The sequence below is a fragment of the Malania oleifera genome, chromosome 9, assembly GCF_029873635.1.
Source record: "Malania oleifera isolate guangnan ecotype guangnan chromosome 9, ASM2987363v1, whole genome shotgun sequence".
Lineage (NCBI taxonomy): Eukaryota > Viridiplantae > Streptophyta > Magnoliopsida > Santalales > Ximeniaceae > Malania > Malania oleifera.
Genome location: NC_080425.1, coordinates 95678107 through 95694390, shown reverse-complemented (window position 1 = coordinate 95694390; position 16284 = coordinate 95678107). Strand labels below are relative to the sequence as shown.

General features: G+C 35.0%; 2 protein-coding genes and 1 non-coding gene across 3 annotated transcripts; 2 read left to right on the top strand and 1 right to left on the bottom strand.

Annotated features, from left to right (window-relative positions):
• The first annotated feature begins 2911 nt into the window (after positions 1-2911).
• Positions 2912-5632, top strand: LOC131165043 (transcription factor MYB83). The gene is made up of 2 exons (XM_058122689.1): positions 2912-3291; positions 4307-5632. Exons 1-2 carry the CDS (start codon positions 2912-2914, stop codon positions 5064-5066), a joined length of 1140 nt encoding a protein of 379 aa, XP_057978672.1. The 3' UTR covers positions 5067-5632.
• A 1712-nt stretch (positions 5633-7344) lies between these two features.
• On the bottom strand, positions 7345-7426 carry TRNAS-GCU (transfer RNA serine (anticodon GCU)). Its single transcript has one exon. It is a non-coding gene; the product is annotated as a tRNA-Ser (tRNA).
• Positions 7427-11618: 4192 nt separating this feature from the next.
• LOC131165042 (uncharacterized) lies at positions 11619-15625 on the top strand. Its single transcript, XM_058122688.1, has 3 exons — positions 11619-12302; positions 14419-14604; positions 15258-15625. Exons 1-3 carry the CDS (start codon positions 11679-11681, stop codon positions 15543-15545), a joined length of 1098 nt encoding a protein of 365 aa, XP_057978671.1. The 5' UTR covers positions 11619-11678; the 3' UTR covers positions 15546-15625.
• The last annotated feature ends 659 nt before the right edge of the window (positions 15626-16284 follow it).

Genomic DNA, 16284 nt, shown 5'->3' with positions numbered 1-16284 from the left:
TTATGTGCTTATTACTTAAACGTCTATTACTTGAATCAATACCTTGTAATGCTCAATTGATTTCATTTTTTTTTATTAAACTTTAAGAGAGATAAGTATCTATTACCCTTAAAAAATCCGGATGCTCTTTGAAATACACTCTTCCAAATTAATTAATTTTTTTTTACTAAAAGAGGGCGGTACCTCCATTTATTTATTAATATACCATCACTTTTGGCAGATGAATACCATGATTACAAGTTAAAACAAACCAACCAAATTAGGACAAATAAAATTAAACATAACTAACAAAGGATATAAAAATATAAGAACAACCAAAATCAAAATGAAATACACTAAACGAAACTCTAGAGTTGAACTATGACGAACGGAAATAAGACCCCACCTATCCATCCGAAGGATACCTTTCAGATAACGTGATAAAAGGTGTTGTTTTTCGTAGATTACATTGTTTTACTCCTTCTAACTTTGCCGCGAGCTCCTCCCAAAATTCCCAAATATACCACAAAATACATCTACCTTTTCGAAACCAATCAACTACAATTCGCAAATCACTTTCAATAATCACATTAACATAATGCAAACGTTTACACAAACGAATTCTTTCCCTGATTGCTTCTAATTCCGCACTATTATTCGTACTATTGCCAAAATAACTTGAAAAAGCCTTTTTTACCATGCCATGACAATCCCAAATAATTCCTCCACTTCCTGAAGTACCCGAATTGCCCCTACAACTCCTATCATAATTAAGTTTTATCCACCCTACTAGAGGTTTAACCCATGAAATATTTTTTCCAGGTCTACTGCAAACTCCCTGATGCTTAATTTGAAACTCATTCAAAAATCTTAATGTCCGGCTTCTTCAATTTTTGAAAAGAATTGGTGCTCTCAGCAATAAAACTAACCCAAAATCGAACACTTCTCTACATCTGATCTGCACTTTGATAAACTCCTTCCATTCTCGCTTTACAGCACCACGTAATCAAACATGGAATCAGCCTGATTAAAATACCTTTAATAGACGATTTTTGAGCATAGTGAAACTAAATTAATTAATATTATGTTTAACACATATACTTGTCAACAGTTGATGTGATCTTCACTGCGTGCCAACCAAGTAAATGTCGTTTATGCCCTTTGTCTCCCCCTTCCATCTTCTCCCACCCGGTTCCTTCATCATCTTCTTCTTCTTCTTCTTCTTCTTTTTTGTACTGCTTCTGGCGGTTGTTGCTTAGAACATAATGATTACACTTATTTTCAAAGAAGTACTCTATTCGCGTTTGGTCTTCATGGACTAATCATTTCTCTATCCTTTTTATTTTACCTTTTTTTTTTCTTCTAAAAAAAAAAAATCTATTATAATTACCCCATTCCATTGATAATGTCTGCTTGCCTTCAACTTCTCGTAATTGTGCCTCTCTCTCTAAATTTATTTATTTATTTATTCACTTGTTCTTTTCAACAATTATGCTATATATAATATAGTTTCTTTAATGCTTGGTTTGGAGCTTAAAAAATATGAGAGAAAGGGAAGGAAAATATGAAGGAATCTAATTTTTTAGATTTAATTGAAAAAATAAAAAATATGTCAAAGAATAACAATTTGATTTTATACACCATTTATGTTTAATTTTTCTTAATTTTTAATTATATTAGAATAAATTTGTTTTTAATAATATTTGGTATATAGAGAAAAATATAATAAAAATTGAATTTCTTTTCATTTCTTTTCCCTTTATTTTTTCACCAAAATTTTTGAAATTCTAAAAGCAGATGTAAAGGAAAAGCTAGAGAGATTTTGTATTTTCGCATGTAGTTTGTTTCTTTTTTGCGTATACATATTTGTGGTTGGGTTTAGTATAGATTATATAAATATCCTATATATAATTCTTAACTTTGAAGTTGATGGAGAAGGAAATGTAATACAGTAGCTTTGACCAGCACGAGAATATCTGAACAGGTGTGCTTTGCTTCAGAAGCGTGCATGTTAATTGTAGCTAGCTAGCTAGCTAGGAATACAAATAAATTAATATATAAAAGAACTATGAGCGATAGAGCTATTAGACATATATTATTATTGTATAGAAATGTATAAAATACTACTAAATATGATAGGAGAGATTGCCCCAATATACAGCATGCAAGACAGAGGATTAATTGGATGTGAGATGTTGGAAACGGGTTTGAAAAGCAGTATGCATTTTCTGAGAACAAAAGGGAAAGGGACAGCTGCTGCCATTTATGTATATCTGCCACGTCTATACCTTCATTCGCTTATTTTAAGGAACTCATCCAACACAACACAAGGAGAAGAGTACCTCTAGTACCTCTCTCTCTCTCTCTCTCTCTCTACATTAAGATATGCCATACTTGGAATACACGTGTGTGGGTGTACGAGAGAGAGAGAAGATTTATGTGAAGTGGAAGCAAATATATGGCTGTCTCTCATACAAATATGATGATTACCTTGTGAGTGAAGTAAAATATATCGAAAAAAAATTAAAAAAAAAGAGACTAGAGTCAACCAGAAGAAGACCCCAGTTCCTCTCTCTCTCTCTCTCTGCCTCCATGGAGGAATATGGGGAAGAAGACGAGAAGAAAGAGGAGGGAAGGACGGAGAGAGGAAGCCCGGTCCCCCTCCAATCCGTTTTCCACTCCACCCATCACCCAACAATTCTCCATCATCATCATCATCCCCCCTCCCCCCCACACTCTCACCATTACCACCTCATCAAGCTTTCTCTCTCTCTCTCTCTCTCTCTCTCTCTCTCTCTCTCTCTAATATTATATATAGATATTATATATATAGGTTTGGTATATATATATATATATATATATATATAAATAATTTCCATATATGAGACCAGGTGAAGGTGGAATTGAAAGGGCATCCGACCGAGAACAGGAAATGAGGAGGCCGGACTACACGGGAAAGGAGAGGGTAGTACTAAACCCTCACGCCAACAGCAGCAACAACAACAACGTTAACAGTAATGTTAGTAATAGTAGTGGGATCAATTATAGGAAAGGTAGCAGCGGCAGCAATAGCAGTAATAAGGTGAGGAAGGGGCTGTGGTCGCCGGAAGAAGATGAGAAACTGATAGCGTACATGTTGACGAATGGGCAGGGGTGTTGGAGCGATATAGCCAGGAATGCCGGCCTCCAGAGGTGCGGCAAGAGCTGCCGTCTCCGGTGGATCAATTACCTCCGCCCCGACCTCAAGCGCGGCGCCTTTTCCCCCCAGGAAGAAGAACACATTCTCCATCTCCATTCCATTCTGGGCAACAGGTGTGTTCAAGTTCATCCTCCCTCTCCCTCTCCATCTCCATCTCCATCCTCCCTCTCCCTCTCCCTCTCCATCTCCATCTCCATCCTCCCTCTCCCTCTCCCTCTCCCTCTCCATCTCCATCTCCATCTCCATCTCCATCTCCAAGCATTGCACTCGCTCTCTTAACCAATTAGTAAAGAGTAATTTATTAAACCCATCAGCGACTGCATGCATGCTTCCGTTGATGTTTTGAAAATAAGCTAACAAATTTTTTTTTTTTTTTTGCATTGTGTTCTGAGTGTCTTAAAATTTTAATTTATAAAAAATGGTTCTCCAATTTTTGTGCTTGCCTTTCTGGGTAATTTTTTTTGCTGTTCCATTGGACGCCAATGATTTGAACAAACTCATGATCTATCATTCCAATTTCAACATTCCTACGACTTCCAGTATCCACTCAAGTTTGAACCCAGGGACTTTGATCGACCTGCAACATAAAAATATCAAGTTCTCGTCAAAGAAATATCCCTTGTGCCTAATATGTTCTTGCTATGCCCATTGTATACACGCACACAGATTGCATCATTGCAGCTTGCAGTTTCTGGAACATACTTCAATTCTGAGATTTATCTCTCTCTCTCTCTAAATTTTTTTAAAAAAGACCAGCTCTCTTGAAATGTTGTTTTGTTTTGTGTAGTGCAAGGGTGGGTTCTTCTGCCTGCGTTTTAGAGCAAAGGCATGCACCTCTTCCGGAGCTGAATACTTTTTATAAAATTAGATTTTCACACTTAATCAAAATCTTCTAAGACAAACATTAATTATATATTATGTTTTCTTTTTGTCCCCTTTCTGAAAGCTTGAGGCGGCTTGACAATACCCATAAATTTTAGGTCTTCATTAAGCACCATGCAGAGCCATGCAATAAGATATATATATATATATATATATATATATATAAAATAATTGCTGATTTTGGGTTATTATATATGTAATTGAGTTATTCTAACCTCTTATATGTTGAAATAAATAACCCACCAGGTGGTCTCAGATTGCGGCAAATCTTCCGGGACGGACGGACAACGAAATAAAGAATTTTTGGAACTCCACAATAAAGAAACGATTGAAAAATAATAACCTGCAGCAGTCTACTTCCTCACCAACCGACACCGAGTCATCAGATCAGCCTACTACTGTTACTGCAGCTGTAATGGGAGGAGGGATGACAAGGCCCATGCATGAGCATGACATGGGCATGAACAACATGTACATGGACTCATCATCCACATCATCATCCGCATCATCATCCATCACCATGCATGCCATGGCTTCCACCAACATGGGCAGCACCCTGTTTGATCCTTTCCCCATGCTCGACGACTGCTGCTATGACATGTCCGCTTGCATGGGCATGGGGGATGGGGTTTATGGGGATTGCTATATTGGGAACATGATTGACGCAGAAAACGGTGATTTAGGGTTTATGCAGAGTGGGGTACTTTCTGATGTTCTTCCTCCTCGTGAGATGGATGCCAGTAGAAGCGCTAATTGCAATAATAATATTGGAGAGAGTAATAGTAATCGTAATGTTATGGGTGGTGCAAGCTGTGAGTACAATTACGAGTTGATGAATAATTGTTCGGGTGGTGGTGGGATGATGAGAAGCGGCAACAGAGTAGAGGAACTGTTAGGGGTTGGGAATCATTGGCAAGTGGAAAACTTAAAGATGGGAGAATGGGATTTGGAGGGCTTAATTGGAGATGTGTCTTCCTTCCCTTTCCTTGATTTCCAAGTTAATTAAATAGCTCTCTCTCTCTCTCTCTCTCTCTCTCTCTCTCTCTCTCTCTCTCTCTCTCTCTCTCTCTCTCTCTCTCTCTCTCTCTCTCTCTCCATCCTTATTCACATATTGGTCCCTCTCTCTCTCTCCCAACCTACCCATCACCCCATGCCACCTCTCTCTCTCTCTCTCTCTCTCTCTCTCTCTCTCTCTCTCTCTAATCAAGCTGGCTAGCTAGCTACCACAATATATACCCATGTCATATAGGAATTTTGGAGGATATATCTCTCAAATTACCAAATAATGCCCTTAAAATCTTTTGCTTATTACCGCATATATGCATTGCATGCATGTGCATAAGCGTTTCTTGTCTAGCTCTTTCGATCAAAATCCAAAACCGAAGTACCATCTCTAGCTAGAAGCCATGCATGCATGAAACCCAAGTGCGAAATTAAACATTTGTTGGCTGGCTGGCTACTTGATATTTCTTTCATTGTTGTAAGTATTTTGGGTTGCGATATTGGAGGGCAGTTTGGAAATTTTTCGGGAACTGGAATCACTGGTCGGTGCAATAATCATCATTGTTTGGGAAGACATTCGAAGTGTGAATAGTTAAATGATGGTAAGTATGAATGTACGTAAACGGGCGAGGAAAAAATAAATAAATAAAAGGATTAGTTGGTGGAATTGAGGTCGATCTTATCATCGGTCTCTTTTGTACAATATGCAATTTATTAATAATAATGTGGAGTTGGAATTTGCATGTCATTTGTGGGAAATAATAGGATCCATTACTAATGTAAATAGTACTGCCCAGTACCCAACAATAATATGAAAAAATTATATAAATTACATCTCTTTCTCTCTCTCTCTCTAACACACACAAACACACACACACACACACATATATATATATATATATATTTCAAATAATAGTGTGTGACACCCTTGAGACACTCTACTAATCGACTAGAATAATGGACCACCACTCTATTCTTCTCTGCTTAAACGCTATAATATTATCTTAAATATAAGGTTATAATTCTGAAAACGTGAACCATGATAATTTAATTAAAATAACTTTGATTTTACCACCTCAACACCCTTGGAAGATAACATATATATATATATATATAAATTTTTGATGAAGTTCTAATATATGTGAACTATTATATATGATCTATTTCATATGTTCGATCTAAGCCATTTAAGGTTTTTTTTTTTTACTTTCAAATGTAGGCTCGTCAGTTCAACCCAAAATAGGATAGGTCAAACGACTGCCGCCACACCGACTATTTTCCATTTTTTTTTTCTTTCTTACTAACGAAGGATATTATAAATGAACAGTAGGTTTCAACTTCATACCAAATATCTTGCAATTTTTCAAACCAACCATCAGCACATGCCAATATTAATAAGTGTGTGCATCAATAATGCAAAAATATCTGAATGAATCCTCGTACCAAGAAGTCGGCAAAAGCTGCCGCACAGGAACACATCAAATAGAAAATCAAGGAGATACATCCATATGCATGCATATAAAGAAAAAGGATTTGCCCCTAGGGCGTAGCTCAGGTGGTCGAGCGAATTTTAGGTGTGCCTCTCACGAGGTCAGCAATGCGCCTCCCGGGTTCGATTCCTCCCCTGAGCTCCTGGTTTACCCTCCTCGTGGTGATGTGGGGCCGGATCCATGGGGCGTGGGATTAGTCACTGGCCGGTGCGACGGACCGTAAAACGGACGTCATTGACTGTAGGTGGATACCCGGACGTACCCAAAAAAAAGAAAAAAAGAAAAAGGATTTAAAAGTTTTGAATCTAATGGAAGAAAATCCTCTTATCAAGTGACTTGGCCAAAAAAGATTCATATAGTCGACCTTATTTAGTTAGATTTAAGGTCTGGTGTTGTTATTATTGTGAGATTAATACTTTACGTAAAAGTTTAAACTATTAAGTTGTGAGCCAAAAAAGCATATCAAGTTTTAATATTTCCTCGCACGTGCAGCCCACAGTACGTACATTGATAAAATACCATAAATTACGCCCATTGTAGAAAACATAATAATTTTAGAAATCGATTCTAATAACATGTTATATTATCAATTTACCGAAAAACTTACACTATTAAGTTGTGAGCCAAAAAAGTATATCAAGCTTTAATAATTATATATACACAGGAGACCAAATCCAAGAAAAAAAAATTTAATCTATTTTTCTGTGTGTGTTAAGATGGCCTGAAATTTCAAGGATGAACCCTTCGTACCCTTCAAGGACTATGATTCCCTCTAGTGAAAAAGGATAGCGTCGTCGCCTGAGAGATTCGAACTCTCGCGGGGAAACCCCATGTACTTAGCAGGCACACGCCTTAACCACTCGGCCAAAGCGACGTCCTTTGTACTGCTACGAACAAAAAGGAAAATATTTATCAAAATGACTGACGTCCAGGTAACTAATGAGCCGGGCCGGATCAGACAAGCCACAGTGTGTTCTCGTGAGCCCAATTTTGGACCCATCTGGCATGCACTGTGCGGTGAGCAGGATGGGCCGCCTGTGCCCACAGACTCATTGAGCCCCAAACTGCACTTATCAGCCCAATGCATATTGCTCTTTGATTTCATCACATGGAATGACATATTATTATGTATGTAGGAGGTTTAGGATTTGGATTTGTGTGGATTAAAATAAAATATAATATAAAATTATAATAAAATTTATGTAAATTTATTTAAATTTAAATTTAAAACTCGAAATTCATGCTTCAAAAGGCAACGAAGATGATTTTAAAAAATGTATTTTAGTGGCATAGATTAATCCTTTCATTGTTAAAACAAATTCGAGACATTGTTCAGGAAGCAGCAGAGTTTCGAGATGTAGACTTAAATTTCAGAAATTGGAAAGACGTGATTGACCAAATTAATTTAAATTTAAATTTCAAAATTTCAAAACCATGTCCCAAATCTGCATTTGGCTCATAGATGGACAAGGAGGGAAGGCGGCTTCAAAAAAAAAAAATAATTATTGGTTTTAGAAATTAAAACTAATTATAATTTTTATAATTAAATTTCCTAATCTTCTATTTTTGATGGATTTTTTTACATAAATTTAATTAAGTAAAAAGGATTGGATCTATGATTGCTTGGTAAGTGCTTGAACGCTAATTGCAAGGTCATTAGGGCTAGTCGTCTTTATGTAATTTTTTTTTCATTCTCAACCTTTCTTTTTTCTCTAAATTTCTTCTTTTCAACCGACTGATAATGGTTAAGTCCAAGATCATGTATTATTTCAGTTCAGTTGGAAGAGACAAGTGAGAGCTTAGATCAAGGGATTGAATATACTTCTCTAGATTAATATTTCATTGAGAACAGTTATTGATCAAAATTAAATATACTTTCTCGAGATTTGAGAATGAGAATGAGTTAGACCTAAATTCTCAATTCCACTCATTCCTAGCTAACTCGAGATTCAAATGGACACCTCATTGCATACTCAAATTAAATGAGTCTTTAACTAATCTCAAAAATCAAAATTCTAATGATATACACAAATCTAATAGACTAATTCGCCGTTAGGTCCATCCAGTCTTAAAAAATAATTAAAAAAATATTCACCACTTTCTACACTCTATGAAACAGTCTCAACGTTTTACGCAACGAATACTTCTCACAAGATTAAAATCTCAAAGCCAATACATTGTTGTGCGACCAAAATTCACTACTACACATTTGACGTCGGCTAAAGATCCCTTATACCCTAAGAAAAAAAAAAGACCCATTAGCAAGCATTATGTGCAATTATGATTTGGACAAGCACAAAATTAAAGAGAAGGCAAAATCAAATATGGGCCCTGTCGTGGCTCCATGATTTTGGATCATCCCTCAAGGCCCTAGCTTCCTTAGTTCCAATTTTTATTCTATTGACGGCTGGAAATTAATGTGAAATAAATCAAAGTAAGGTTTGCACATGTAAAAGAACATATACCTTAATAATTTGAGCGAGAAAAAGCAATATTGTGTTTGATGATGGGAAGTAGGGGCTAGTGCAATTCATAATGCCTTAGCACAAAAGCAAAAGCTACCTCCCCCCATTTTGATTATTATATATATATATATATATATATATATATATATATATATCACAGTCTTCTCACTATTTCCTTCAATCATTTTGAACCCCCCAATTTTTTTGAAAATTCAATCATTACCCCATATGGCCACCATTGCTTGCAAATCCATCCTCCTTTTTATTTTGAAAATCTAAATTTGGCTAATTTTCATCGCTTTAAGAGAAGGAAAAAGGCTTAATTAATCTAGTTACATAGTATATTTTTATGCATATGAGAAATATACCTAATTCATTAATACAAGTAAATTCTAGGATAAAGTATCTAATTCATTTTTATGATGTAAGTTTTGATATTTCTTCATTTAGTTTTTGAGTTATTTTAGTTTTAGCGGAAAGCCCTTTCTTGTAACAAGATAAAATAAAATAAAATAATTGTCCAATAAAGAATTTGGACATAAATTATTAAGTACAAATAGTATAACTTTTCTCGTGAATTTACACCTAAATAAAAAGCATATAAAATATTAAATAATTTGTGTCATGATCCCTTTCTAGAAGACAATTAACACACACTTATGAACTAAGCATAGTGTCATGAGTTGAAAAGTACTTCACTTCACATCTTGTAAAGGAAAAATTATATAGGAGACCTCCCCGCATGTGTCCGTGTGTCTGTTTTTTCGATTATACACTTATTAAAAATGAGTCCCTCTTTAATATTAATGAATGTAGGACCAATTCGCCACATGTCTAATAGACACGCAGAAATGTGGAGGGGGAGGTCCCCGTATAATTTGCCCTTGTAAAGGGTCATGTGACACTAATTATATCACTATTCTTTAACTAGTCAACCGGAAGTATATCACAGTTTGACTAAAATGAACAAATACTCAACCATCAAAGTCAAGCGAGAATAGTAAAAAGTAAACAAGAATTACATAGTAAATTATATAATAACTTAGTTCGTTCTTAACACCTTTGTAGGCAATGTGTATTTAGTAATGGAAGTAAATAGGCTTAACAAGTTTACAAAAGCTAGTGAATTTTACAATGATGGATGAACAATCACTCTTCCTTAAAGAATTTTAAATAATATTGTAGATTTTTGCAGTCATTAAGAAAGACGAAACTTACCAACGAGTTATACTAACATTCTACACTTGGACATTATCCTACTCAAAGGATAAAACCGTACTCTACTATTTACATTATGGTTGCTCATCTCATTCACACAAGTTAAGTACGTTTGATTTACAATTTTCCCATTGCTTAGAAAAGGTGAGCTACTGGTTTCGGTACAAGATACTATCATTATGCCTGGACAATTAGACATTCAACCTGTAATTGCAACGACCCAATTGAAAGAACGGACCTCTACCAACTAAGCGTATGTCACGAGTCAGTAACGATCACGAATCAACGTAACATTATACGAGAGTATAGAATCCACAATCTCTCTTTTCTTCTCCTGCTATGTGGGTCGATGCTATCATTAACTGTAACACTACTAAATATTTTTAAGATTTTTTTTTCGCTGATCTAACACAAAGTATATAGATTTGCTCATAAAGAAGAGAATATTAGAAGACAATTAAGATGTAAGCTTAAAGGGGAAAATATTAAAGAGTAGGAAAAAGGGTGGGGAAAAGGCATGCTTACTTTTGCTATCATTCCTCAAATTGTAAAAGCAAAGAGACATTTCGGTGAAAAAGCAGAGCATTAACATAGGGAACAGAGAAGATGCTCCCTCCTCCCCGCAATTCTCGGACCCCCCCATTTTTCTAAGGTCACAAATTTATTTATTTAATTCTTTATTTTTACTAGGTCGGATTCATTTGTATCACATTTTCTTATTTTAGTTCATAATCATGATGTGTTGAACATGCATCCAAGTAAAAGCAAATTACTAAAAATCATTAACCTAGGTGGGATAAGCTTCCAAGAACCCTTTTAAAAAAAATGTTTATTATGTATTTGGTTTGAAAAATTAATAATGTGTAAGAATTTTATGCTCAAGAACAGCTACCATGCTACTTTGATCTTTAAAAGTTAAATTTATTAAATTGACATTGATGTTAGAAATATTTTTAATCATGCCAAAATTATCAGTAAGTAAATCACTAGATCTAAAAGTTATTTTGTGGGTCAATCATGAAAATCAAAATTTGACCAGAAATTAATCTTAATTAACATTCTTTCTTGTGCCTAATCCTCTAATACTTTCAAATACTCTTTTAGTTATGCTCATGTCTTAAATTTAAATTTGACAAATTTTAATGATACATAATATAAAATTATATTAAATTTAATATAAATTTACATAAAAATTAATAAAAACAAACTAAATTAACCCAAGTCCAGTCCACATGAGACCCACGTAGAAGTGTCCCCTACGCTAATTTCATATTAATATAATGCAATTAATTAATTAAGCGAGCTTTCATCATGCATGCTTCAAAAAGCAACGTCTCTTTTTCCCAGTTTATATGCCCTCTCACACCCAATACTCTTTCCCATGTCAGAGTATACAAACTCTCTCTCTCTCCCTCTCTCCCTCTCTCTCTCTCTGAAATCACGATGGCTGGCCATGGCCAGAGGATGGATGTTGGGGAAGAGCAGGAAGAGTTAGCTCTGTTTCATTCTTACCCTAACTGTGCATACTACGTGCAAAGCCCATCAACCCTCTCTCATGCCAACAGTACCACCACCGATTTCAGGTTCATTAACAATGAACTATCCGTCTTTCACTCGCCGCCGCAATCCGAACATTTCATCATCACCAATCCTAGCACCTTGGTCAGCTCGACCCGGGAGGCGTCCCGGTTCGAACTCTCTCGGTACTCGTCTTCACGGGGATCGAACCACTCATTTTTGCACGAGAAGAAGATCTCTTACGATCTCCAGAGCCACGGGGGCGGGTCGATCGAGAATGGTGACAATGCTTTGATCCTGGTTCACGGGAACGGAAAAGGTGGTGACGGGGAGGAGGAAGAGGGGGAGGAGGAGGAGCATGAGGAGGAGTATTACGGGTTTGGGGGAGGAAAAGGAGAAGGGTGGTGGAGATATTTTTCATTTAGGACATCTTCGTCAAGTGCTTGGATTGCTTTGCAAATAAGTTGGAGGCTTATGGTGAGTTTGGGAGTTGCTTTGCTTGTTTTCTACTTGGCTACAAAGCCCCCACCCCCCAAGGTCTCCGTTAAGGTACTCTCTCTCTCTCTCTCTCCATACACTTGGGTCATTGCATCTCACAGGCTTCATGCAAATACTATTGAGGCCCACATATTATGGGCCAACTTGATGCTTCATTTTTGAGAATGCTGCTGATCATGGTCCAACTCGTTCTATTTTGGGTTCTACAGGCCAAGTTTGCTTTTGTTTTGATTGGGCCCCAAAGCCCAAATCAGTTTTGTTCGACATGAATCTGGTCTCAGTTCAAGCCCAACTTAAGAATGAACAGCTAGTGTTGGTTTCATGGGATAAGAGTAATGTGTGACCCCAAATCGATGATGTATTTTTTCCAGTTTGATCTATTGACTCTTATGGTTTTGTTCATACTTAAGTCGTTTCTCACGAACTGAAATAAATAGTTCAAGAGTTGGCTTGACTTGCTTGCATCCAACGTCTTTCATTCGTTGAACGACCCTCTAAACCATTTAAATAGAGTTAGTCCATCCTCAATTTCAAACTCTTTTTATTTTCTTGTCACATCCTAAATCTTCATTTTAAAACCTCCAAGTTAAAAGTCTTATCATTAAAACTATTAGTTGGGATGTTCTAATAGAATTACTCTGAGAAAATGTCTTATGTCTCTGAAATACTTCAAAATATCTAATCCGTAGTCTCTCAAATCATTCATCATCATATATGTATATGTTAGAAGTGTAGAATATAAACCAAAAATTTAGGTTTGCGTGGATTTAGATAAAATCTTAAGCATGAAATTTAAGATATATATATTTGATCTAATCTTCTCTTATAGTTTTAAACTATATATAATTATAATTAAACTAATGATTAACTTATAACATAAGAAGTACTTTATTAGTGCATTAAGGGCACCTATAAGATCCTTTCACTTGGTTTGAATACCTTAAATCCACTTCTTTATTATGCACTAGTGCATAATTTAGTATTTTACATGCTTAGAATTTTGAAACATAACAAATGAAAGATCTAATATAAAATGGGATCATATCATTTACAACATGTTTGTTATAATATTATGTGTAATATGTTTAAGGTATGAGAATTAAGAGTAAGAATATATATCTACAGTAAGACCCTTTTTAAAACTCGATATATATATATAAAATATATATATTTTCATGTTTGATCATCAAGAAAAGTGAAGACACACTCACAAATGTCAAACTGAATGAGGATTTGCCTCCCCTACTATAGAAAGAGGATCCTAGGAGAATGTAAGGATCTCATTCTCTCTCACTGTTGTAATTTAAACCTCTCATTCTCTAATTAATTTACGCATCGGAATGATTCCTAAGGGTACATCTCGTATCTTCCAAGTCATTTTTGTTTGATTCTTTTCAGTGGTCATGGTCGAAGGATGGTTTAACAAAAGGTCTACGATTTTTGACAGCAACAATATTAAAATTAAGTTTTATTTTTTATAATATTTAATAGAGAATTAAAATATAAAGAAAATGAATTTTTCAGTTATTTTTCTTTTATTTTCTTTTCACGAATAAAAATTCTTCATTCAAACTATTATATAAAACATTTTTTTGTCTTATCATCATCATGATGGGTGCAGAAAGAATTATATAATTGATGAATTAGGTAGAGGCGATTGCCCGTGCCCAAAAAAAATTGATGATCCCCAATAGCCCAACATGGGTGAGGAACAAATGCTGTGTGTGTGGGCAGTGGATTAACCAATGCTGTCATTTTACATGAAAACTGGTGTGACTGCTGACACCCATATCTATCTCTGCTCGTTATCTATTCTAGCATTAACCAAAGCATAAAGGGGAAGCATGCATGCTTACAAATGACCCACCAACATATATATTCCATAAACTTTGGTATTCCTCCTCTCAATCATATCAAATCATTACCAAACTAAAAAAAAAAAGTAGGAATATTTGTTCTTAATTTACTTTATTTTGATTTTAAGTATAATGTCGTGTTTGCTTGTATGAATGTACTAAATTAAGAGTTCAAAATTTTCAAGTACTTTTTTTTTTAAAAGTCCGGCTTAGTTAATTAATTACTATATTCTTAATTATTGCAATAATTACAAAAGCATATGGTAAATTAGTAGTAGTATATATAAAATTAATATGTATGGTGTGTGCAGATGGCAAGAGTAGGGGAATTTGGGCTGGGGGAGGGAGTGGATGGCTCAGGGGTGGCAACCAAGATCCTCACTTGCAACTGCTCTTTGGATTTGGTCATTGATAACAAGTCCAAGATCTTTGGCCTTCACCTTCAACCTCCTCTCATCTCTGTCTCCTTCTCCAATCTCCCTTTTGCTTCCTCTTCTGTAAGCTTTTTTTATTTTTCCATTTTCTTATCCTAAAATTTTTATTTTATTGCATTCATATTAAAAGAAAAGAATTAAAATATATTGTTCTTCAAATTCTCTATATACATAAACAATGTGATTTTTTAATTATTTTTTGGACAAATGAGACTAATCTCTTCTCAGCTTTCTGAAAAAGACAATGACATTTTCTAAAGTTTCAAAAATTTAAGAGACATAAATTTCAAGAATTTCAAGGACCTCTCCTAAGATTTATTAAAAAGACACAAACGTTCTCTTATATTTTATAAAAAGACAAGTTCTTTTAAGGGAGGTCTTTATTTTTTTAGCCAATCTCAGGACAGGTTTATGATATTTTTGAAATCCGTCTTAATATTTTTATAATCTCAAACCAAATTTTTGTTTTTTCTCTAAATGTCAAGGAAGGTAAGTCCCTTTTGCTTTAATTTTTTGAAAAATAAAAATAAAAATTATTCTTGACGCCAAACAATACCTAGTATGTGCATAAATGTGTTTGCACCCATTGTCTATTTGGGGTTGAATGACTAGATTCACCATCTAAATGTGACGAGACTGATGAGCGAAATTTGCACTATATATACGACGTCGTTTCGAACCTTTTGTGTTAATTCCCCTTTGTTTGGGCTCTGCAGGGCCCAGAACTATACGCGGAGAGCCACGGTTCAACGCTGTTCCGGTTGTACGTGGGTACCAGGAACGAGCCCGTCTACGGAGCGGGCCGGGCCATGCAGGACATGCTGGACTCAGCTAATGGGCTGCCCCTCCTCGTTCGCGTGGGCCTTAGGTCCAGTTTCCATGTGGTTTGGAACCTCATCAGGCCCAAATTCCACCACCGAGCCCAGTGTTCGTTGGTCCTCCACAGAGCCTATGATAAAAAACGCAGATCCCAATCCTTCAGAAGTAACTGCATCTTGACCTAATCCTTGCATGAATGAAACGAGTTTTGACTTCCAAGAATATAATAGAATAAAAATTTTAATAGAAAAAATGTTAAATTCAATTTTATTCTGTCCGATCCTATTACATTTTTACATTCTAAACTTGTACTTATTTAAAATCCATAACATGAATTCTCAAATTTATTTTATATTTATTTTTTAATTAAAAAGTTAATTTTATTTTTACTTTTATTATCGAAATCTTTAATTTTATTTTTACTTTTATTATCGAAATCTTGTCTAAATTTACATAAATTCAAATTTAAATCTCGAAACTTAACCCGCATTTGGAGGAATAGATTTTTTATCATTAATTTGGATTTTTATATAATCAGTGCAAATACAAATTAATAACTTGAAATTTAAGACAGAATCTTAATAATAGATTCTAAAGTTTTACTTTGAAAAAAAAATACCCATTAGACTTACGAATCAAGACATAGAAGTTTGAGGAAAGGAAATTAAATGAGTCGTACATTATTTAATGAAGGCTTGGTAAACTCACAAATAGAAAAACTTGTTTCAATTTTGTGCTTCGATTAAAAAAAAATGAGTTGATAATTTAATTTATCGTGGTCACTCAAATGATTAGGCTTAAAATTCCCTATTATTAGGGCATAAGACTTAAAAAGGGCTAAATAATTATTTTTATTTTTAGGGTTAAAATAATTGATTAGAAGCTGAGCTCATGGTTTCAACTCTCAAGGCCTGTGTATGAGCT